General features: G+C 52.4%; 9 protein-coding genes across 9 annotated transcripts; 5 read left to right on the plus strand and 4 right to left on the minus strand.

Annotated features, from left to right (window-relative positions):
- Window positions 1–977: 977 nt before the first annotated feature.
- On the plus strand, window positions 978–3,274 carry LTS14_003223 (uncharacterized protein; the record flags this gene model as incomplete). Its single annotated transcript, XM_064835928.1, has 4 exons — window positions 978–995; window positions 1,050–1,254; window positions 1,305–2,655; window positions 2,710–3,274. 4 exons carry the CDS (start codon window positions 978–980, stop codon window positions 3,272–3,274), a joined length of 2,139 nt encoding a protein of 712 aa, XP_064696137.1.
- A 1,586-nt stretch (window positions 3,275–4,860) lies between these two features.
- LTS14_003224 (uncharacterized protein) lies at window positions 4,861–6,137 on the minus strand (the record flags this gene model as incomplete). The annotated part of the gene is made up of 2 exons (XM_064835929.1): window positions 4,861–6,078; window positions 6,111–6,137. 2 exons carry the CDS (start codon window positions 6,135–6,137, stop codon window positions 4,861–4,863), a joined length of 1,245 nt encoding a protein of 414 aa, XP_064696138.1.
- A 526-nt stretch (window positions 6,138–6,663) lies between these two features.
- On the minus strand, window positions 6,664–10,404 carry LTS14_003225 (uncharacterized protein; the record flags this gene model as incomplete). Its single annotated transcript, XM_064835930.1, has 1 exon — window positions 6,664–10,404. The coding sequence occupies one exon, from the start codon at window positions 10,402–10,404 to the stop codon at window positions 6,664–6,666; it is 3,741 nt and encodes a 1,246-aa protein (XP_064696139.1).
- A 700-nt stretch (window positions 10,405–11,104) lies between these two features.
- LTS14_003226 (uncharacterized protein) lies at window positions 11,105–12,286 on the plus strand (the record flags this gene model as incomplete). The annotated part of the gene is made up of 2 exons (XM_064835931.1): window positions 11,105–11,359; window positions 11,414–12,286. The coding sequence occupies 2 exons, from the start codon at window positions 11,105–11,107 to the stop codon at window positions 12,284–12,286; spliced, it is 1,128 nt and encodes a 375-aa protein (XP_064696140.1).
- A 324-nt stretch (window positions 12,287–12,610) lies between these two features.
- Window positions 12,611–14,304, plus strand: LTS14_003227 (uncharacterized protein; the record flags this gene model as incomplete). Its single annotated transcript, XM_064835932.1, has 4 exons — window positions 12,611–13,046; window positions 13,111–13,563; window positions 13,614–13,827; window positions 13,878–14,304. 4 exons carry the CDS (start codon window positions 12,611–12,613, stop codon window positions 14,302–14,304), a joined length of 1,530 nt encoding a protein of 509 aa, XP_064696141.1.
- A 177-nt stretch (window positions 14,305–14,481) lies between these two features.
- On the minus strand, window positions 14,482–14,973 carry LTS14_003228 (uncharacterized protein; the record flags this gene model as incomplete). Its single annotated transcript, XM_064835933.1, has 2 exons — window positions 14,482–14,783; window positions 14,859–14,973. The coding sequence occupies 2 exons, from the start codon at window positions 14,971–14,973 to the stop codon at window positions 14,482–14,484; spliced, it is 417 nt and encodes a 138-aa protein (XP_064696142.1).
- Window positions 14,974–15,639: 666 nt separating this feature from the next.
- On the plus strand, window positions 15,640–16,770 carry LTS14_003229 (uncharacterized protein; the record flags this gene model as incomplete). The annotated part of the gene is made up of 1 exon (XM_064835934.1): window positions 15,640–16,770. The coding sequence occupies one exon, from the start codon at window positions 15,640–15,642 to the stop codon at window positions 16,768–16,770; it is 1,131 nt and encodes a 376-aa protein (XP_064696143.1).
- Window positions 16,771–17,175: 405 nt separating this feature from the next.
- On the plus strand, window positions 17,176–19,692 carry TSR1 (ribosome biogenesis protein tsr1; the record flags this gene model as incomplete). The annotated part of the gene is made up of 1 exon (XM_064835935.1): window positions 17,176–19,692. The coding sequence occupies one exon, from the start codon at window positions 17,176–17,178 to the stop codon at window positions 19,690–19,692; it is 2,517 nt and encodes an 838-aa protein (XP_064696144.1).
- A 105-nt stretch (window positions 19,693–19,797) lies between these two features.
- On the minus strand, window positions 19,798–20,940 carry LTS14_003231 (uncharacterized protein; the record flags this gene model as incomplete). Its single annotated transcript, XM_064835936.1, has 1 exon — window positions 19,798–20,940. The coding sequence occupies one exon, from the start codon at window positions 20,938–20,940 to the stop codon at window positions 19,798–19,800; it is 1,143 nt and encodes a 380-aa protein (XP_064696145.1).
- Window positions 20,941–21,467: the final 527 nt, after the last annotated feature.

The following is a 21,467-nucleotide window of genomic DNA, read 5'->3' on the forward strand; positions in this document are numbered from 1 at the left end:
CGTGCAGGCGTCCGTAGTGTTACGTTGTGACACAAGAACGTTGGCGCATCACAAGAGAGAAGTATAGCGCTACAAATGTGGTTGCTGACAGCAGGCCATCCGGTCGATATTCCTACAAAGATGATCCCAGCACCAGCATAGCGACCAACAAGAAGGAGATTTGCAGCTTGCGACGATGTCGATTCCACCTGCCCGGGTAGTGGATCCAGTGCCGAGGATTTAACTTTTGCAACACCCCGAAGAAGTCAAGCCGACCGTTTGCCCTACCCGCTCGACCAATGTCTCACACGTATTGCCGTGGTGGCGCATAGAAGGACCCACGATGGTATGAACCATGATTCTCAAACCTTCCTGGTTACTATGGCGCACTGCTTGCACGTGTAAACATTGCCCTGGCGAACCGGGTATTTTCTCAGTGGCCCTGGCCCGGGTTATAAGCATGGATATGCCCTTGCCAGAACTTTGGAACAGAACCCTTGTACCTACATACCTTATCCACTATCAGTACCACGATCTCTACGCATCTTGCATCTGCCGTGTGACTTCGGTTGTGCGACCCGAGAACTATACCTTTGTGACCTCTCGCGACGCCAAGGCGCTGTCACTTGCTGAAGGGGGAACCGATTAAAGGAACAGAGCATACTAATATAACACAAGACGTTGTGCGACAACACTCTGTTGAAAGCCTTGTTGCAGCCTGCAACCCATACGACGACGGGAGGATAGACAAGAAGACTTGTGCTGTGAGCACATCATACAAGCAATTGGCGGATCGATCAGAAGAGCAACATAATAGCAGCTGAGTACAAAACAAATTGCCCATACGTCCTTTGCACCACATCAGCACAAGCATCCCATTCTTTCCATCGTACATAGGATACACGTCCAGAAGCGCTGCCATTGCATTGCACAAACTTCCCTGCGCAATTGTCAGGTGGTCTTTGCATTGCTCAAGCCTCCGGGCGCCCTTTGCGACCATGCATCTCCAGCATACCGTAAGTCACAAGAATCACCTACGCCGTCGAAAGCTATACTAACGAATCTTATAGCTCACCTCTCTCATCCTATGTGCAGCCCTCACACAAGCCAAACCCCTCGCACGTTTACGATTACATGCCCGTCAGTTCGCGAACTCTTCTACTACCGTGATAACTTCGAGCCAGATTTCTACAGATATGACGAAAACACCGACGACATCGACTACGACGACCGAAACAAGTGCCACATGCACAGCGACGACTACCGTCACACCAGGTACGAGAGATGATCCGGGCGATCAGGTATCAACGCTGATGGCTAAGCAGAAACGAATTGCAATCAAGTTGCATCAGCATACGGACTACGATTGACGACATACGAAGCGAGCAGTCCGGCAAACTCGAGCGTCTGCCAAGATATACTTGCAGGATATGGCATATGTGTTGAGACGGCTGGCGCATCGACGACTCCATCGATCGACGTGGATGCCACATCGGCGCTAGGAGCATCGAACACGAACGTCACATTTGGAGCTGTTTCCATAGTACTCAACATGACGACGGCGGAGCTATCGATCCCAGCGACATCAGCGCTTGAGACGTCATCATCATCAAGCTTGACGCCGTTGGTCTTCGCGCCAGCAGCCTTGACAACATCCACGACGCCGGTGGTAACTGCAATCGAGACGCAATCAACAGTCACGATTCTGACTACGACAACCCTCACATACACTCTCGGCACTGCAAGGACGGACGTCCGGACTCTGCTCCAAGTTCAGACCGTGACGGAAATTGTCACATACACCACCACTGTCGAGCTCTCAGGCCCAGAGACGACAGTCTTCGCTGCCAATAGCCTCGTCAGTCCTGCCAGCGCCACAACTCAAACCTCGTTGTGCACCACTCCGCTACCTCCCGGTCCGGTCCAGTCCGGGGTCGTACCTGGCTGCACGAACTGGTACGTCGCACAACACGGCGACTTCTGTTATCATGTGGCGACTAGGTTCGGACTGAGTCCCACAAGGTTTCAGCTATGGAATCCCGCTGTCGGACTCGAGACCTGTACGAATATGGTGCCGGGTCATGCTTATTGTGTGGGCACTTGTGGGAACTACCAAGGACTGAGCTCGTCGTCTGCTGGTGCATCTAGCACCGACTCCAGCACGATCAGCTTGAGTGAAGTCTCGACTTCTCCAGCAACGTCAGAAACATTGATCTTGCTCGCTTCGATCCTGACTTCCATCTCCTCCAGCTCGACGTCACTTACGAGCTCAAGCCAGGATCCCACTTCAACCAGTACCACGAGTTTGAGCAGCACCGCTCTATCATCGACTTCGACATCGGCATCGCTCTCAGACTTGAGCTCGGCATCGACCTCGAGCTCTAGCTCTTTGCCTAGCTCAAGCATCGTGCTTAGCGTTGTGTCCACATCTACATCGACTACGACTTCCAGCTCAGTAACGACTTCGATTTCGAGCTCGATTTTAACGACATCTACCAGCTCGTCAACAAGCGCAAGTCTGTCGTCCTCTTCTACACTAGCTTCCACTTCCACATCCTCGGCCCCAACATCGATTATAACCTCCGACGCACAAGTGCAGTACAAGACATTTAAAGGAGATGGCTCGCTGGCAGCTGGCTGGCCCGCCATGTCTTCTTGGATTGACTATGACACGATGTAAGCTGGGTTACCACATACAGAATAGTAAAGGCCGCACTAACATTCTCCCAGGTTCACAGTCAATACACCCAACATGCAAGAATCTTGCTCTCAGTGGGGCGTTCCACTCGACACCGCCACAGAGATCTCCGAGATGAAAGCCGCCATATCCGACATAGCCTCCTCAACAGGCGTAGACGAACGACTGATCCTAGCAATCATCATGCAAGAGTCCACTGGCTGTGTCCGTGTCATCACGACTCAATACTCCGTCTTCAACCCCGGCCTCATGCAATCGCACAACGGCACCGGAACCTGCAACACCAACAATCTACCTCTCGCTGCAGGAGTGACAGGCACCGGTGTCGTGCAAACACCATGCCCAGACAGTGAGATCCGACAGATGATCACAGACGGCACGAACGGCACTCCTTCGGGTGATGGTCTGAAGCAATGTCTGCAGAAGCAGGGTAATACGGATGTCAGCCAGTACTACCGTGCTGCGAGAATGTACAACGGCGGTAGTATCGCCGCCAGTGGAGACCTTGGGCAGGGCTGCTGCACGCTGTGTTATGCCAGTGATGTGGCGAACAGGTTGCTGGGATGGGTCAATGCGCCGCATAATTGCAATTTGTGATCTGAGAGAATGCTTTTGGGTGTTGGGCGTTCTGGGGAAAAGCACACTTAGGGTGAATGAAGGTCAGAATGCAGACTTATGATACCACGCGTAATGCTTAAAGTAGATCCATGTGACGACAGACGGCTCCAATATATACCATGTAGTGCCACTTATTCATGCTATCTGAAACCTCGTTAGTTCCATTTTGTCATGATATCCTCAGCATGAGAATCTCCAAAGTCGTGTCTATCGTACTCCGAGGCTGGAAAGTGATCGTCCTCGGCCGCGACAGACACCGTGGCGTTCGGATCATCAGACTGCTGATTCACGCATGCTCCAACGTCTCTACTACCCCCATGCTGAGGAGACTAACGACGGACTCTCTAGACCCGTCAAAACCTCCTCTAGTTCTTTTCGTGCGATGCGAATATACTCATGAATGACTGGGAAGCCGTATGCATTCCAGATGCCAGTGCACGATTTCGTTGACATACTGCATCGCCTGGAACTTGACCAATGCTAGGACTCCCAACGCCAAGTGGAAGGTGGAAATCTGTTTGCTGAAAATGGGCGGCTGAACACTTGACCATCAGGGTGGTCGAAGTGATGCCTTGCAACCAGAATCTTATCGAGCTCATGCATGAATGTGTCGGCCGCCGGCGGACACGGATCAGGAAGACCATTGACTACAGTTGACACTTGTAGATCATGAAACCTGCAAATGATGAACCTTGAGTAGTAAATCTGCCAGTTGTCTTTTATAGCCTCTTCCGACCAGAAGATCTTCAGCACTGCCAGGGCTAACTGCACTGTAAAGGCTACGTGACGGAAGTGCGAAGGCACCTGGGGAATGAGAATACCCCTCATACGCTTAGTCCGAAGAAAATCAAAGGCAGAACGATGCTTGAATACGACCTGCGATAGTAGGGACAACGATCTTTCATCCTTGACACCTTGACGTGGACGTACTAGGACGAGTATGTCCCTACAGCACCCACCAATGAAGTTGTAGGCATCCCAAGCCATGTCTTGGCTGTGCGCAAATTTATATTCAAAGGTTGCTGACAGAGTCCAAAGCTGGGATTCTCAATCAGTCCATCATGATCTGTCCGCCCTTCACGGAGGCCCCAGAGGCAGGCTAAGCACAGCGGCAAATGTGTGACTCCTGCATGCTGGGTCCACAGAAGCGCAATCCGGATGGCCATAGCTGTGTCAGAGTACTCTTCTGTACGATAAGTACCTTTTATGCGAGAGTACACAAGATTGTAGTTATAAGCGTCCAAGTCCTTGGGAAAGCTGGACAAAGCCCTGCGAGCCGCCGTTATACTTTCACCGGCCTGTATGCGGGTGGTAACAGCTCCGAGCACTAATTCAGTCCACAGAAAGTCACTTTCAGCGCGATTGCAGATCTCGAATACTAGACATCTCGCATCACTCCCTTCTGACCAACCGGTGTCTTCTATACAGGCTAGAAAAAGACCAGGATCGAGGCCACAGGGAGCAAAGACTGAGTCGTCTACTTCTTCCAGACGGCGACAAACTTATCTGAAGATATCGCTAGAATTACGGGCGTGGAGTTTGAGATTTGGGCGCTGTCCCAAGGCTTACTGGAATACAGTCCACGGTCTGCTAGACACCACTAGCTTGACGTTCGGTAGGGCGTAAAATGTTGCGAGGGTCTTGAGCAAGAGGCCGTGCTCTTTCTCCGCGCACTCGTCCAGTCCATCGATAACCAAGAATAGTTTGACGTCGAATACTTGAGCGATGCTGGATATCATAGCCCACAATTCTGATACTGTCCAATCACGTTTGCTCTGTGGGCGAGCAAAGCGCTCCTCGCAAGCAGAAATCGCTACGGCTCGTCGTTGATGCAATAGCTGGTAACATAGGTTCTGAAGCATGGCCAGGCATGAACGCTGGTAAGGTGACCCAGCAACCCAGAAATAGTGTTTAAGAACAAAAACTTGCCGTTCAGGCGCACTTTGTTCAAGAGCTGCCATCACAGAGTCGTTTCGCTGAAGAAACTTCATGACGGTTGACTTTCCGCTGGCTGGCAAGCCGCATATCCAGAATAGGCTGCTGTCAGATTTGAGCCAGTCCTCGAGATTGTTCAGGTCCTCGTCAGTGCTGTCTCCACCTACGTCACTCTGATTGTCCTCTGAAGCCGCGTCGCTACCAGGTGTGGTGGAGGTGTTAGCGAACGATGATTGTACACTGTCGGAACCGGAATTGGAAGCATCTGGTGGGCGGTAAGTATGTCTGTCATCCTCAGGAGGCTGTTCGAATCCCCCAAAAGCCCATTGATACTGATCATCGGCCGCATCGGTGATCATAGTCTTTCGCAGGCCCATATCCGTGTATTTCAAGCTGTCGATGATACAGTCGATCTTGATCTTCTCCTCGACACTCACTCGATGCCTTTCAATATTTGCGAAGCCAGCATCCACTGTCGCTTGCAGTTTCTCAAGGCTCTTCTGTACTTCATCTTTCATATCAAGTACTCTTGTCACCACATCTTTGCCATGCTGATCAAGTATAATCTTCAGAGAAGCGAACTCTTGATCTTGCGATTCACGGACCACACACAACTGCCGTTCCAAACTTTTAAGCTTTCGTTGCCGAGATTCCAGCTCACCATTCTTCAGCATGGTTTTGAGCACCACTTGTACGGCCTTAAGCTTCGGCTTGGACCCATCTGGTCTCGCAGGGACTTTAAGCTTAGCCAGAAGCTCGATTAGACCCTTCGACTCCTCTTCGCACCTTCCAGCCAGCTTGATCACAGCCGTCTCTGCTTTGCTTGTGGCTGACCGCTTGCTAGCCGACTACCTGACCTGGTCAGCCAGAACCTGATTACGTCCAGTAAGTTCCTCGAGCCAAGCATTGTTGGAAAGCGCATCGGTGCCGTCCTTGATGAGCTTTTTGGTAGCCACGCTCAGTTCAACTGTGAAATCTACGACCGCAATGATGCTCGTGGCGAGACAGACAGCAGACAGAGGATCCCTGTTCGTCGTTCGTGCCCCGGATGTGATGCAAAAACATGAGGATCCAGCTGAGCTTCGACAAGAGAAGGTGTCGTCCAGCCTTTCCCGCGCATACATGAGCCGCCGATCAGGCTGATGCAGATAGGCCGCATGATTGGGACCACGATCGCGGAGTTGCATATGCATAGCCGCCACTGCCCATAGATAGGGCAGCCCGCACGGCGTCTGAGCGCTGTTGCATGTGGATCCCGGCGGCCTCAATGAACGAGCTCAGGTCAGAGGATTGGTTCAAGAACCTAACAAGACAAAAAAGCTCGGCATTATCGCTATCTGGCCATAAAGCTACCAAGATCTCACGCATGCTAATCCCCAAACAAAACCAGCCCGAACCGCCCCTGCCCACACCGTTCCTCAATAAAACCCACCCTACTGCCCCGTCTCCGTCTCCACACCCGGCTGCCTCCCCTCCAAACCCCCTGTAATCTTCCCCTTCAACCGCCTCAAACCAATAATCCCCTCATCCTTAGCAAACTTCAAATTCCTCGCCGGCTTCCACTGCATCATCCCCCTCTGCTTCCTCTCCTCCGTCTTCTTATTCTGCCGATTGACTTGCTTCGGGCTCATATCATCGAGCGTCGAACCCTGCGTCCCCGAGGTCCCCGCCGTGTTGGCGGTGTCGGTTGTGCCGGTCGTCATACCGGATTCCATCGTCCCCGTTGTGCGGACAGAGTGCATGCTTTTGCGTCCGGGGGTGCCATTTGTGCCTGCGTCGCCGGCTAGGAAGGAGTCGTTGTCATCGTCGTCTTCGTCATAAGTGTCGTTCCCCGTATCCACCTCCGTCTCGCCCTCTACAAGTGGACCCTCAGCACGTGATGCATGTCTCCGCTTCCCATGACTCTCAACATAGTTTGCCGGATCATCGCCAAATGCTCCGCTCCAATCCGTGCCCTGCTTGCTCAACCACCTCTGCTTGTCCTCTTCTGACGCCGCCTTAAGCACATCACGACCCTGCGTAAGACTCTGATCATGCAGCTCACTGACCCTCTCCGGCAACTCCTTCTCCACCTGCCTCGTCCGTACGCCCTCAGCAAGACAAGCCTCCCACGTCTCGTACGTCTCGCGAGAATCATTATCGACAATGAAATGCTCATGACTCTCATCCATACCCGCCTTGAACCGACCCTTGAACTTCAGATGTCCGACCACCTTGATATCCTCCAAACCTGGGATTTCGCCCTTATTGACCATCTCCTCGGTTATGAAGTTCTGCGTCAAGTGCTGCGGCGCCGAGCAAGAGTAGATAGGAGTTTCAATATCCACATCCTCGTTATCTGTCAAGGTACTCAACCATAGCACAGCATACGCATCCGGCTTCCGCTTGTTCGCTGTATGGAACTCGAAGACCACGGGAGATCGATAACGGTACTTGACAGGAAGTCGGGTGACCTTATCCTCGGCGCTCTTGACGGCCTTGGTAAGGTCCCAGTAATAGCCCTGACTATCACCCTCAACCATATCGTCTTTCCCAATCGCATGGCACACAGATCGGGAGATCTTACCAACCGAGCCGCCAGTGCGGAGCTTGACACGGGCGTGATGAGTATAACCTGTTGCGATAATCCTCTCCGACGCGAACATGAAGGTGCCTACGTCCCACCCAAGCTGACGAGGAGGTAGCCGAGTCTCGATAGAGCGGAAGAGAAGAGATATACGGATGCGGCCAAAGCCAATGCCGCCGTCGAGAGGGTACCAGCGAGTGACCTGGCTGCTTGTGTCGAGGATATCGGTAAGCTTGAGAGGAACAACCCCAAGAATCGGATCATGCTGTCGATTCCTCGAGTCGCGTACCGTAACAGTAATAAGCGCTGATCTCCAATCGCGAACGAATCTCTCCGTACCCGCATTGAAGATCGGCTGGCTACTAACAGCTTTACTTCTCGTACGGTAAACCAGCTCGTCATTGTACAGGATTGTGCAATAACTTGTGGGCAAATCACCGCCAGTCTCAGCGGCGGCATCACCATAAGCCTTGGCTGGCTCAAATTCGCGACCAGCCTTCTTGTTAGGATTGCTGCCCTGGATGTTCTCGAGCTCGAGGTTGACAATTTGATGGACGACGATGGAGCAGATGCCCGATGGCCAGAGAGGGTCCGGAGGGGTGTGTTGCACCGCATCATCTTGTTCGCTGTTTGCCGTACCCTTCTGATCTTGAAGTTCTGGTCTGTTCTTGAGGTTGTCGGGTAGGTTCGTATTCTTGCCATCGGTGCGAAGGGCTGGGCGGAGAGATGGTTTGCCGAAGAAGCCGACTTCCCAGTGCAGCTCACCAGGCATTTCGGAGCCCTCGTTCATGCCGGAGAGCTTGCTGACTTGCGGATACATCTTGCCAGGATGCTGAATCAGTTTCTGCATGCTGAGTTCGACTTTGCCGACAATGTCATCCGCAGAGTGTCTATCGCTATCCCAGAGCTCAACACTCAAATTCTCATCAGCCTTGATCAGCTCGGGCGTAACCAACAGTGCAGTCGTCTCCTCCCACACCGGGTTTAGATCATCCGTGATGACACGGGTGCAGTACATGGGCTTGCCATATTTGCTGAATGTGAGAGTAATGTACGGGTCGCTGCCGCCGTGCTTGCTACCACGCTTGTCCTGCTTCGAAAGCCCAACAGCCCGGTGAATGCGGATCCACAGCACACCCATTGCCTGCACGTCCTTTGCGATGTCGTCTCCCTGCAGCATAGCGCGCATATCCATGGACATACTTTTCGGCGCCACATACAAGCTCGCTGCAGCACCAATGGCGTAGTTGACGAACTGTGAGATTAGTGGCAGGTTGAGGATATTGACACCCTTCTCCACCATTGGTATACAGCCAGCCTGGACGTGTGGCAGGCCCATGAGTGTGAAGGTGAGGGTTTTGAGGAACGGTGGCTCAGGTGTCATAGCCATTCGTAAACGCACGGTGCCGACCAGTTCCTGCAGCTCGACAAAAATCGGGAGTGGTACGCCGAACAGGCCCTTGATACCAAGGTAGAAGACCAGCTGCATGTGCATATTCCTCGCCTTGTCACTCGCGCGCTTGCCAGATGGCGAAGCATGATATGCGAATGAGACCTCAAGATTGTAATAGTCGCCACCCTCCTCATCGGCGGCAGCTTCTTGTGGGTCCTTTGTTCGCTTGTTCTCGTCATGAATTGCTCTCTTCATATCGCCCATGTGAGTATCAGGCAGCGCACGTAGCGACAAGATACGAATGGGGTTGCTGCCTTGGCTGATCTCTGCAACCCGCACGTTCTCGATGATACCAGGAACGGAGGCTTGCATGACATCCTCCAGGGTGTCGGCGACCGGGATGAACATGTCCGGGTTAACTAGACCCCAGACTACGCCCAAGAGCGTGTTCATCCATTCCACTGATTCAGGGAGAAGATTGGCGGTAGCAGTAGCTCCACGCTCCTTCTCGCTTTCCCACTCCACCTCGCGACCTGATCGCACTACCTCCTTGACCCACAGCCAGATACCACTGGCTACGCATGCTGCGAGTGGAATGATACCGATGTATTTCCCACCAAAAGTCTTGCCTAGGATGATGATGGCGAAGAAGACACCGATGATCATGTACAGACCTCTCTGCTCCAGACGATTGAAGGTAGGCTCGTAGCTTACACTCGGTGTCGGATGAAACAAGATATTCGTCTTCTCGCCATGAATCGGCACATCGCTGGTACTACCTTCGGCAATGGGATCCGGTGGGGCGGTGATGTCCTGCTTCTCTTTGTACTCTGGGTTCTTCATGCCTGCTTCTGTCTTGACAGGAGTGTCCTTACCAAGATTGGCGTTGGGCACTGACAACACCGGGTTTTTGGCCTTCTCCATCATCTCCTTGTTGACATCCTCAATGACAACCTGGTTGCCGGTCACGGGATCGGTGACGGTTTTCTGGCCTACCTTGTGACCAGTGTCCTCGTTCTGATGAGCCACCACGCCATCGTCTCCTGCTGCGCTTTGCGATTTCTTCTGTGCCTTCTCAACCTTCTTCCGCTCGTCAATCTCCTTGTCGCGGTCCTTCTTGTCGGCGTCAAGTCGTTCTAGTAGCTGGTTGACTGTGGGGATCTTGTTCCTGCCCGAGTAGAAGCCACCTGGCTGTGTCTGCTGCTGGTCCGCCATTGTGCCAACACAGTGTGTCTCTGTCGTTCAGAGTGGTTGGCGGCCAAACAATCACTGCACCTGGGCGGGGTTATGCCTTCCACCACCAGAGCAACTGGCAGCTATACCGCGCAACGCTCAAAAACTGGAGGAAGTGGTTGTGGGATAAGGAGGGGCTGCCAACTTGGCAGGTACAGTAGAACTAGACCACTCCTACGACGAAATCAAGGTAAAGAGCAGGCTGCGTGTTGCCGTGCCGTGCAACATCCTCGTCCACGTCCTCCCTCACCTTTTCGAGCTCCTCCTACGTCATATTCGACAGATCGGAGCAAGGGGGGTATCCACTCCTGCCAAGCCACCAGCGGCGACGACGACGATGTTTCGTGGACGAGACTGTCTCGTCTTGGCAGAAGCCGTTGTACATGAAGCATTATTCTTCACCACACGGCCGTTCAAATGCCTCGGATTGTCAAACATCCAATGTCTTTCGCAACCCATGTCACTACGGGCACATGATTGATGTGCAGCTCGCAACGTGCCGGTGGATCTGACCCCACCATCGACGTCGATCACATGCACCAGCTTAAGTGAAGTTCAGTCTCTCGTATCGTACCATCTCATTAGGGACACGTTACCAGCAATGCCTTCCGACGTGCTGCTGTTCATGAATGCCCGGCTCTGCCGTTATGGACGACTCGTGAATGGCATGCTGCCAATATCAATGTCAACTGGCCGGATTGTCAGCAGCGCAGAAGCCGAGGGTGCAACCAATTTTTATAATATGAGAGGTGGCATCATTGCTCCTGGGTACCTTGAATTACAGACAAATGGTCTCCGAGGCTTTCACTTTACGCATTTTGAGGACGAAGAGAGCTACCTTAAGAAGCTCGAGGATGCTTGCACATATCTTCCGCAAACCGGTTGCACCGGCTTTTATCCTACCATACCGACTGTGCATAGTGACGAATTCAAGAAGGTGGGTGATACTGTGACATCTCCTTGTGTGCAGTTCTGATGAAGCGTACAGTAGATCCTGCCGTCGTTGAGACCACGAGACTTTGCCAATGGCGCCTCTATCCTTGGCGCCCATGCAGAAGGACCCTATCTCCATCCAAGCAAAAAAGGCGCCCACAATGCTTCGCTCTTCCACCAGGCTTCAAAGCCGCCAGAAGAGATCTATGGATCAACAGCGAAGTCAAACGATGTCTTGAAAATCGTAACCATCGCCCCCGAATTGGAAGGTACTCCCAAACTCGTCTCTGATCTAACCTCCAAAAGTATACGGGTCTCGCTCGGTCATTCAAGCGCCTCCTATGCTCATGGTCTCGAAGCCGTCAAAGCCGGAGCAACATGCCTAACCCACACCCTCAACGCAATGGCATCCCTCCACCACCGGGACCCAGGGCTAGCTGGCCTCGTGACAGCATCACCTAGCACTCTCCAGAAACCAAGCGACAGTCCTTATTTCTCCATAATACCAGACGGAAACCATCTCCACCCATCCGTCGCCACGATGTTGTTCCGTTCGAATCCGGAAAAATGTATCATAATAACCGACTCCATCGAGCTCGCCGGCTTACCAGATGGCACCTACCCCGGCCACTCCCAGATCCCTCATAACCAAACAAAACTCGGTACGAAAGTCGTTATCGAAGGGACAGACACGCTGATAGGTGGCTGTGCTGGGTTGGACGAGTGTGTAAGGAATGTGATGCAGTGGAGTGGATGTGGGGTGGCGGAGGCGGTGAGGTGTGTGACGGAGAACGTGGCGAGTCTGATGGGATTGAAGGATAGAGGGTTCTTGGCAGTGGGCAAGAGGGCGGATTTAGTCTTGCTTGATGAGGAGGGGAGGGTGAAGGAGACGTGGATCCAGGGACGCCAAGTCTGGGTCGCAGGCAGCTGAGAAGTGAATGAGGGAAGGTAGTGTGAAGACGACTGGACGGTGAGGGAACGCAGCTTGCTGACTTTAATGCGCAGTCTTGCGTGACATATCATTGTACACCGTCTGATAAGAGACATGTAGCAACTCAATCCTCAAGACTTGGTACCGTGCTACGTTCCATTTTGCTCACAGAAAATAGATCAGTATTCTCTGCATTGCAGGCGCTTGCTGGTCTTGATAGTCCGACATTGTTCGAGCAAACTCTTGATACTATGAGTCGACTATACATTAACGCTAAGATGCCAGTCCAGTACGACCCTCGCAACCGGATCGGCACACCCGAAGATGAGTGACCAGGCAAAGCCGAAAGGCAAGTCGACCAAGATCACCAAGGAGTCTTTGGACAAGCCACTCCCGCACGAACCGCTGCCAGATAAGTCGACTTCAGACGACGGCCAGAACGAACATGTGGAGACGAGCCATGCAGATTCCGGACCTACAGTACCTTTCATAGCGCAAGCTCTTCGATCTCCCCGTAGCGGAGGAAGTCTTGGGCCATCGGACTCTGAGCAGGATGATTTGACCAGTTTGAGCGAGTCGGCTCTTGAATGCATGCACACGCTATCAGCCCCTGAGACGACTGGTCCTCCATTCGCAGAGCCAAAGCAGGATCATGAACCCAAAGACAGTCTATCCGCTTCTGGTGGACCAGAGACTACAGCAGAAACCGGGATATCTGTTGCTCGACCCAAGGACGCTAAGCAGTCCGAGCCGCTAAGCAGTCCGAGCCGCTAAGCAGTCCGAGCCGCTAAGCAGTCCGAGCCGCTCAATGCTCATGAGACAAGTGCTGAGCGGTAAGCGCGTCGAGATAGTACAGCCACGCGCTGGCGCCCAACCCCTGAGCCTGGAACGTCTCAAAAAGTGGTTTGATACCAACATCCATGTAAAGATCTCGGACGCTGACGCAGTCTTATTCCAAAGCGCATCTGACGGCGAAAATGGCGGCACACTCCCGATGTTCCAAGAGGCAGTACTTTACGCATACCAGCACATCGAGCCGCTGCAAAGAGTCGTCAAAGTGTTAAAGCTCCGGACTGTGGAGCTAGGAGATGCTGATACGGAGAGCTGGCTTCCAAAGGACGTTGTTAGTGGTGAGCCTGCCGACAGCATCGATGTACCCATGCGGAGTAAGGTGTGGATATTGCAGGAAGCGAGTAAGGTGAAGCTGAGAGAGAGGTTTGTGTTGCTAGCTGTGGCAAGGAAGATGTCGGAGGGTGCCAGGAAGGAGACGGCGCTTCGTGTTAGGCGGCAGTGATGGCCGTTCGGAACAGAATCTGATCGATGCTAGCAAGGACGCACTGGACAAATGCAGTATGCCTGGAGAGTCAGCACTATTACTTGAGCTGGACTGTTCAATATGCAGCCTGCTACTCCGGTGTTAATCGTCTTAACCATAGTGATACTGGGCCGCTGTCAAGAAGTTATTGGCTGATGCAGGTCGTTTTCGGTGTCCCCGCTCGTCACAACACCAAGACAGAACAAGAATTGGTCGCGCAATCCTCGTACAGCCAAGTCCACGAAACCCTCACTGGTTGGTATAACACCCCGGCAGCTTCGGGAGGGCGGCTGACGACGCCACGGTCGAACTTCTCAAGCGCTGGTTCGAAGCCAATCTCGAAGAAAACCTAGAGAAGGCAGGAAGGTCACTCTCCGTGTGCTTGGCAGAGGTACAATGTATCCCTACTCACGATACGCTGGTACAAGGTCTTGAGTATAGCTTGGAGCGCAGGGTACGTCTGCAACAGCTGGCTATCAACGGGGACGTCGGTCGCATCTGGGATCCTGCTTTGTGCGCTGCTTCAGCTGAGTTTCACGAGAGGCTGTATATCCTGCGGCTAACGGAGATGTCGGAGGCGTTGGGGCTGAGCCACCAAGTCGATGTTGCTACCCTGACCAAGACGTTCGTTCTTGAGGCGGTGATCAAGACACTCTTTGAGCAGAACTTAGAGAAGTCGGCGCAGGAGAACGAGGATCAGTGAGCCGAGACGCTGGGTGAACATAATGGTTGACGAGCAGGCGGTGGAAAGATAACCATACCTTGAGGATCGGTGGTATGATTCTTACAATGCTTCGATCGGTAGTCCAACGCTTTTGTAGCGTAGAAAAATCAACTCGCAAGATGAGGTGGGTCATTGCAAAACCAGTAGATGACTTGTCTACTTCTCATCAATAGCAACAACATCAATCTCAACCTTCATCTCCGGAAGTGCCAAAGTCGCCACCCCAAGCATCGTCCAAATAGGTTTATGACCCGGCGCATACTTCTTGAGATTCCCGATCATAGCCTCCAGAACAGTCGAGTCAATAGTACCGACATGGTAACTCTTGATGCTGAAGACCGACTTGAAACCATCTTTAACCCCAGCCGTCTTCAGGGTAAGGTCAACATTGGCGAAAGCCTGGTCGATTTGTTCCTGCCAGGTCTCGAGGCATTTACCGGTTTTGGGGTCCCATCCACCTTGAGTACTGTAAGTAGCTGGGCGTCTTATATGGTACAGGAATGGCTTGAGCAGCTTTCGAGAGAGAGACAGACCTTGACCGGAACACTCGACGCGATTTGGTGGGACTCGAACAGCTTGACTATAACGGTAGGTCTCGAAAGCATAATCGCCGTAGCCTTCGTAGTGCGAGTACTCTAGATTTGACATGGTGAGCTTGTGTGATATGCGTCTAGTCCGAGAGGGATTGATGTTGGTGTTTGGGAGGAGGTGGAAGTCGTTCGACAGCTACCTCCTACTTATGTTATTGGTGGTCTGACCAAGCCACTGCATCTCCGGAAGCGCAGCCAAGAAATGCTCCTCATCTGCTCCAACCACCAATAACATTAGCAGAGGCTGGCTGTCGACGAGTGGTAGCAGATCAGCCAACGTGCCATGCAAGAACTGATCCCATATAGGCAATTGGGAGCGAGCAGTGGTCGCAAAGCAACCATTAAGGCACATGATTATAAATGATGAAGTGAATGATCGCGCACGGTCCACGATTGGCTCCAGCTTCTTTTCCAGCTTTCACATTGCCGAGACTTCTCCCTTCACAATGACGATGGTCACGCCAGTGGGTCTTTGCGAAGATCTCGTCCGCTATGCTCCGCTCACAAGGGCAGGTCGAATGTAGCATGGTTGCAAATCAGGACAGCAAGAGATAGCGCACGCTGTGCTCTTATTAGGACGTCACGAACGCGGTAGTATTCTCCAACTTCTGACTTCCTGTCACATACTCTACCTTCCCTTCCTTGCTCCCACAGCATCAGAGAAAACGTATCAAGGAGTGGGCTACGACACTGACCACACAGCAATACACCCGACATATTCGCCATGGGTTCAGCACCACCTGCCAGCAAGCTCTTCGAGCCCATCTCAATCGGCAACAACAAACTCTCCAACCGTCTTGTGATGGCTCCTTTGACGCGATTCAGGGCTGACGATAGCCACGTTCAACTGGACTTCGTCAAGGAATACTACACTCAGCGATCAGCCGTTGCCGGAACCCTTCTGATTACTGAGGCTACATTCATCTCGCCCGAAGCCTCCGGATTCCCCAACGTACCCGGAATATGGCACGACGACCAAATCAAGGCATGGAAAGAAATTGTGGAGAGTGTGCATGAAGCAGGAGGGGTGATTTATCTACAGCTATGGGCTCTTGGACGTGCAGCCAACGCGGACACGAAGAAAACCGAAGGGACGGGCGATGTAGTCAGCGCGAGCGATGTTGCTATGTCCGATAACAGCCCGGCACCTCGTCCCTTGACTGAGGAGGAGATTCAGACGTATATCAAGCAATACGCTACTGCAGCGAAGAACTCGGTCGAGGGGGCTGGCTTCGACGGCGTAGAGATCCACGGTGCGAATGGTTACCTCATCGATCAATTCACACAGGACAATTCGAACAGGCGTACCGATGCCTGGGGCGGGAGTGTAGAGAAACGGGCAAGGTTCTGCTTGGAAGTCAGCAAAGCCGTAGTCGACGCGGTGGGAGCGGACAAGACGGGAATTCGTCTGAGCCCGTGGTCCACCTTCCAAGGCATGAAGATGGAGGACCCAATACCGCAGTTCTCCTACGTAATGCAAGAGCTCAAGAAGCTGAAGCTTGCTTACGTCCATTTGGTCGAGTCGCGTATCTCTGGCAACGCCGACGTTGAGACCACAGAGAAGATCGACCCCTTCATCGACATCTGGGCGGGCACATCACCAATCTTGGTCGCTGGTGGTTTCAAACCTGATAGTGCGAGGCGGGCTGTGGATGAGGAGTACAAGGATAAAGATATTTTGATAGTGTTTGGGCGGTATTTCATCTCGAATCCTGATTTGGTTTATAGGTTGGAGAAGGGGATTGAGTTTACGGCTTATGACAGGGATACTTTTTACAAGGCGAAGAGTGAGGATGGCTATACTGATTATCCTTTCTCTGAGGAGTGGAAGAAAGAGCATTCGGCGAAGGTTTGAAGAGGAACAGAGTGAGATAGATTCGACAGAGATAGACCACTGAACTAATGACTCATTGTTCCTGATACTGCGATGTGGATGGCCGGTTCGGTAGTGAATCCCTTGTACTGGCACCGAGCGGCACATTTCAGAATCTCAAATCGCAACGATCGATGGCGGCTTTCGGCTGCCAAATCATTCACCTGGAAACTTTTGACTGCGCGTTAGCGTCAGATATCTCTGAGCCAATCGATAAGCTCTGATACATTATCGATAACCATAAATCCGGGTCGAAATAATTCTTGAGAACGAGCACATCTGAGGATAGCCATGGCCAGAATTCTTCCAATTGCCTAGTCATTGAAACACAGGCTGGCGACCTCAGCAGTACCTTTCCGCTTCAAAGCCGGCGGTAGCGGAGGCAACATGGTCCCCACCACTGACCACCACCACCGCTCCACCACCAAATCCTCGAACAAGCCTTTCAAAACCAAGCACGCTACCAAAAGTGCTCTGAAAGAACGCTCGAAGGGCAAGGTGGAGAAGCTGGAGGTTGGTAATAGAAAGACACCACATCAGCAGGTCATGTCGAAAATCGATCGACGGAATCATGCCAAGCAGTTGAGACAGAATAAGTTGGGAGAGAGGAGGGAGGAGGGGAGTGTGTTTACGGGCAGGGATGGAGCGCCAAGAATTGTCGCTGTTGTGCCGTTATGTTCGGATGTGGAGAGTGCGACAGTTGTGAAGCATCTGAACGAGAGCATGGACGTTGATGAGGCGGCGATGGAAGGAGGGAGGGTGGAGGTGCCGAGATTCAAGACGAGGGTGCAGTATTTGACCCCTGCGAGGGAGTTGTTTGCAGTGCTGGATGCATGTCGGGTCGTGGATTTCGTATTGTTTGTGTTGAGTGCGGAAGAGGAAGTGGACGAACTTGGGGAGCAGATGTTGAGGACGGTCGAATCGCAGGGTGTGAGCACTGTGCTTACTGGTGCTTATGGTCTGGATAAGATCGAGCCGACGAAGCGAAGACCGGATGTGCTCAAGAGTCTGAAGAGCTTCATCACGCACTTCTTTGCCATGCAGGAGAAAGTGTATGATTTTAGCAGCAGGCAGGATTGCAGTAACGTCATGCGCAGCTTGTGCACCACTACGCCGAGAGGTATTAGCTGGCGAGAGACGCGGAGCTGGATGACACTGGACGATGTGAGGTGGGAAGAGGCCGGCCCTGTTGTGACTGGCACGATCAGAGGCAAAAATCTGAAAGTCGACAGGTTGGTACAAGTTGGCGACTGGGGTGACTTTCAGATTGAGCGAGTAACGGCTGCTACGATCGAGCGAAGCAATAAGCGTGCGAAGCCGAATGATATGGCAGTCGATGCTACAGGTGGTGAGCAAGAGCTGGAGCAGCCAGGCGAAGACCAGGACAACCTGGCCGAGCTAGCGCCAGAAGAAATTGTCATGGACGATGCGATGAGTATGCCAGCTCCCTCGATGGCGGCATCAGAGCGTAAGCACGTATTACTCGACGACCACCAATACTTCGACGAAGACGAGCAGGAAGATATACCCATGCCCAAGCGCCTTCCGCGCGGTACCAGCAAATACCAAGCAGCGTGGTACCTTGGCGATATGTCAGACTCAGGATCAGACATGACGGACGTCGAGCCTGATCGAGATGGCGACTTTGACATGGACGGCTCGGCAGCTCTGGGCCCTGCCGATGGACACTTCGAGAGTATGACTATGCGTGATCCGACAGAAGCTGGAGCGTCGGAGTATCCGCAAAGCGAGTTCTTTCCTGATAAGGCACCACAGGATGAGGCCGAGCAGATCGCCGCTTACCGTAAGCAGAGGAGAGAAGAGGCTGAGGACGATCTGGAATTTCCAGATGAGATCGAGCTACATCCTGGCATGGATGCCCGAGAACGACTGGCGAGGTATCGAGGCTTGAAGAGTCTACGAAACAGCAAATGGGAGACGGAGGAGGATCGTCTGCATGAACCTGAGGACTGGAGCAGATTACTGGAAATCTCCGACTACAAGTCAGCCAAGAACCGTGTCCTCAAGGAAGCTCTTACAGGTGGTATCAAAGCCGGCACAAGAGTCCACATCCACCTTCGCCTCTCAGCAGACCAATGCAAAGAACAAATGCAAGCCTTGCCAACACCAACATCGCTCTTCTCCCTCCTCCGCCATGAGCATAAATTGACCTCCGTCAATGCCTCCATGTCACTCTCATCCGAATACGGCGTGCCTCTTAAGAGCAAAGAAGAGCTCATCATGCAGTGTGGACCAAGACGTCTCGTCATCAATCCCATTTTCAGCCAGGCGGGCAATACACCGAATAATGTGCATAAATTCGATCGGTATTTGCACCCAGGTATGACAGCGGTAGCGTCGTTCATTGGGCCTGTGATTTGGGGGAGTGTGCCGTGTCTGTACTTCATGCGGCGCGAACCATCACAAGGACCTGCAAACGATCCTGTGGAAGATCTGGGACAGAGCACGAAGACCTCACAGGCGGGCGACAGACTAGGCCTCATAGCAACAGGCACATTCTTACCTCCATCAACAACCGAAAACAGAATCATCACCAAACGTATCATCCTCACCGGCCACCCTTACAAGATCCACAAGAAGTTGGTGACGGTTCGGTATATGTTCTTCTCCGACGCGGATGTAGAGTACTTCAGTGCTTTACAGCTGTGGACGAGAAGAGGCAGGTCAGGATTCGTCAAGGAGCCGTTGGGTACGCATGGGTACTTTAAGGCGACGTTTGATGGGAAGATTAATCCGCTTGACAGCGTGGCTGTCAGTCTATATAAGAGGGTCTGGCCTAGGAAGGCTAGAGCGTTTGTGCCTGGGCAGTTTGTATCGAGCGAGGGAAAGATGGGAGGAGTAGAGGAAGTGGGAGATGAGGTGCCTATGCTTGTCGAGGCGTAAGCAGATGTAAATTGCTTAATGCTACGGAAGTGGCTACATCTCGAACCATGCCACTTCTTGCTTAGACTCCTGTTGTTATATCTCCGCGCTTTGCCACATCAGGTCTTACACAGCTACAGCCATAGCGACAGTAGTCTCAGAAACAACAGCAATCTCGTCACGACTCCTCAGATCCTCCAATGTCTCATCAAGACCCGACTGTAGTTCGTCGGGAGGAGAGACACGACTCCCCTCCCCATCCTCAAGCAAGCCATGCTGAGCCAAAAGATCCCATTCCATCATAGCGATCTCGACTTCCAACAAATTCACATCATCCAGTCCACAACCCTTCACCTTCCGTCTAATCTCCTCCAGCACCTCAACCTCGTTCAGCAGGCTGAGATCCACACGCACCCAACCCTGATCCGGACAAGCTTTGACATCATCGGTGAAGCGGTCGGTGATGCACATCTCCAGTTCCGCTAGGTGCGCTGTTTCAGGGTCGCCGAGCTGGTAGTCGATGTAAAGACGTTTTAGGACGCCGGCTAGGGTGCGAGAGGGGATCTCGATGACTTTGGATTCGCCGACGACTTTCTCTGGAAGGAACACGGGGATGGCCATGTGACCGTTCTGGATGAAGTCGTGGATCCGAAGGATCTTAGCTTTGACAAGTTTGGTGAGTGGTGCTGGCTGATGCGATGGTTCGAGTTCTGCTTCGGCTGGTTTTTGGGACCCAGGTGCTAAACGTATGCGCTTGGTGCTTGTGCTCTTGGTCCGTTTGGTGCGTTCCTGTGGCTCTGAATGGTCGGTGAGCTTAGTCTTGATGCAGATGTGGTCGTGATCACTGCTGAGTGCGCTATCATGAGCTGAGCTTGGTCCTGCTTGGTCCAGCTCGATGGCTTCGGACTTTTTGGACTTTGGTTTAGCTTTCGATTTGGTTCTCTTAGGTGGCGAGGCGACTTCGGGTGTGGCGACGTCGTTGTCTGGCTTCTCAGCACCTACTGCCGTCTTCGCGACATCTGGAGTTGAGTCAACATCCCGTGGTGTATCCGTGTTATCCTCAGTCGTAATTTTCTTCGTATTTATTTTACACTTCTTCGCTGGAGGTGTATCGACATCTTCCGGTGTAAGTCCGACTTGTGCGAGCAAGTACTCGCGGTGCTCTTTCATTTTGGCTACGATCTCTGTATCCGGTAACGATGAATTACCAGAGGCTGTCGTCGTCTTGGGCAAGTCATCTCCACTGCTTGAAGCCTTGCGCTTACCCATGTTGCTGTATGCTAAGTAGAATATGTATGCTCTGAATGCTGGTGTTCCAAAAGTGCCCGAAGATCGTTTTGGGATAGATTGAGATTGTACAAACCTTGATGATATCTGAATACTTTAGTTATGGTGTAGTCGCCGCTTGCGGATGCTTGTCGCGCTGGAATGTTCTGACCGCGAGCTGGCGTTGTTATAAAGGACTTGTATATGGAGCAGACTGAAGAAAGATATGTGTATGAAGCTTTATAGCTGCGGGTGACAATGGTTGACATATACCATTGTGTGTTGTTTGTGAATTCAAGGACATGGGTACATGTGAATGTGAGCTTGCGCCGCGTAAGGATGCAGCAGCCGCTTCAAGCCGCCAGACCTCTATTGCCAGATGTATGTACTCACAGTTGATGACGGCTCCGAATGCGCGACATTACATGGTGTTATCTGGTGGTTGTGTAACAAGGCTTCACACAAGTCGAGGTACTGTAAGATTAGAAGTGGTGATGTTATTCACTCGAGTCATTGCACGTGGCTAGCGG

This window comes from Recurvomyces mirabilis (assembly GCF_035927965.1).
Source record: "Recurvomyces mirabilis strain CCFEE 5264 chromosome Unknown scaffold_7, whole genome shotgun sequence".
In the NCBI taxonomy this organism is placed as follows: Eukaryota; Fungi; Ascomycota; class Dothideomycetes; order Mycosphaerellales; family Teratosphaeriaceae; genus Recurvomyces; species Recurvomyces mirabilis.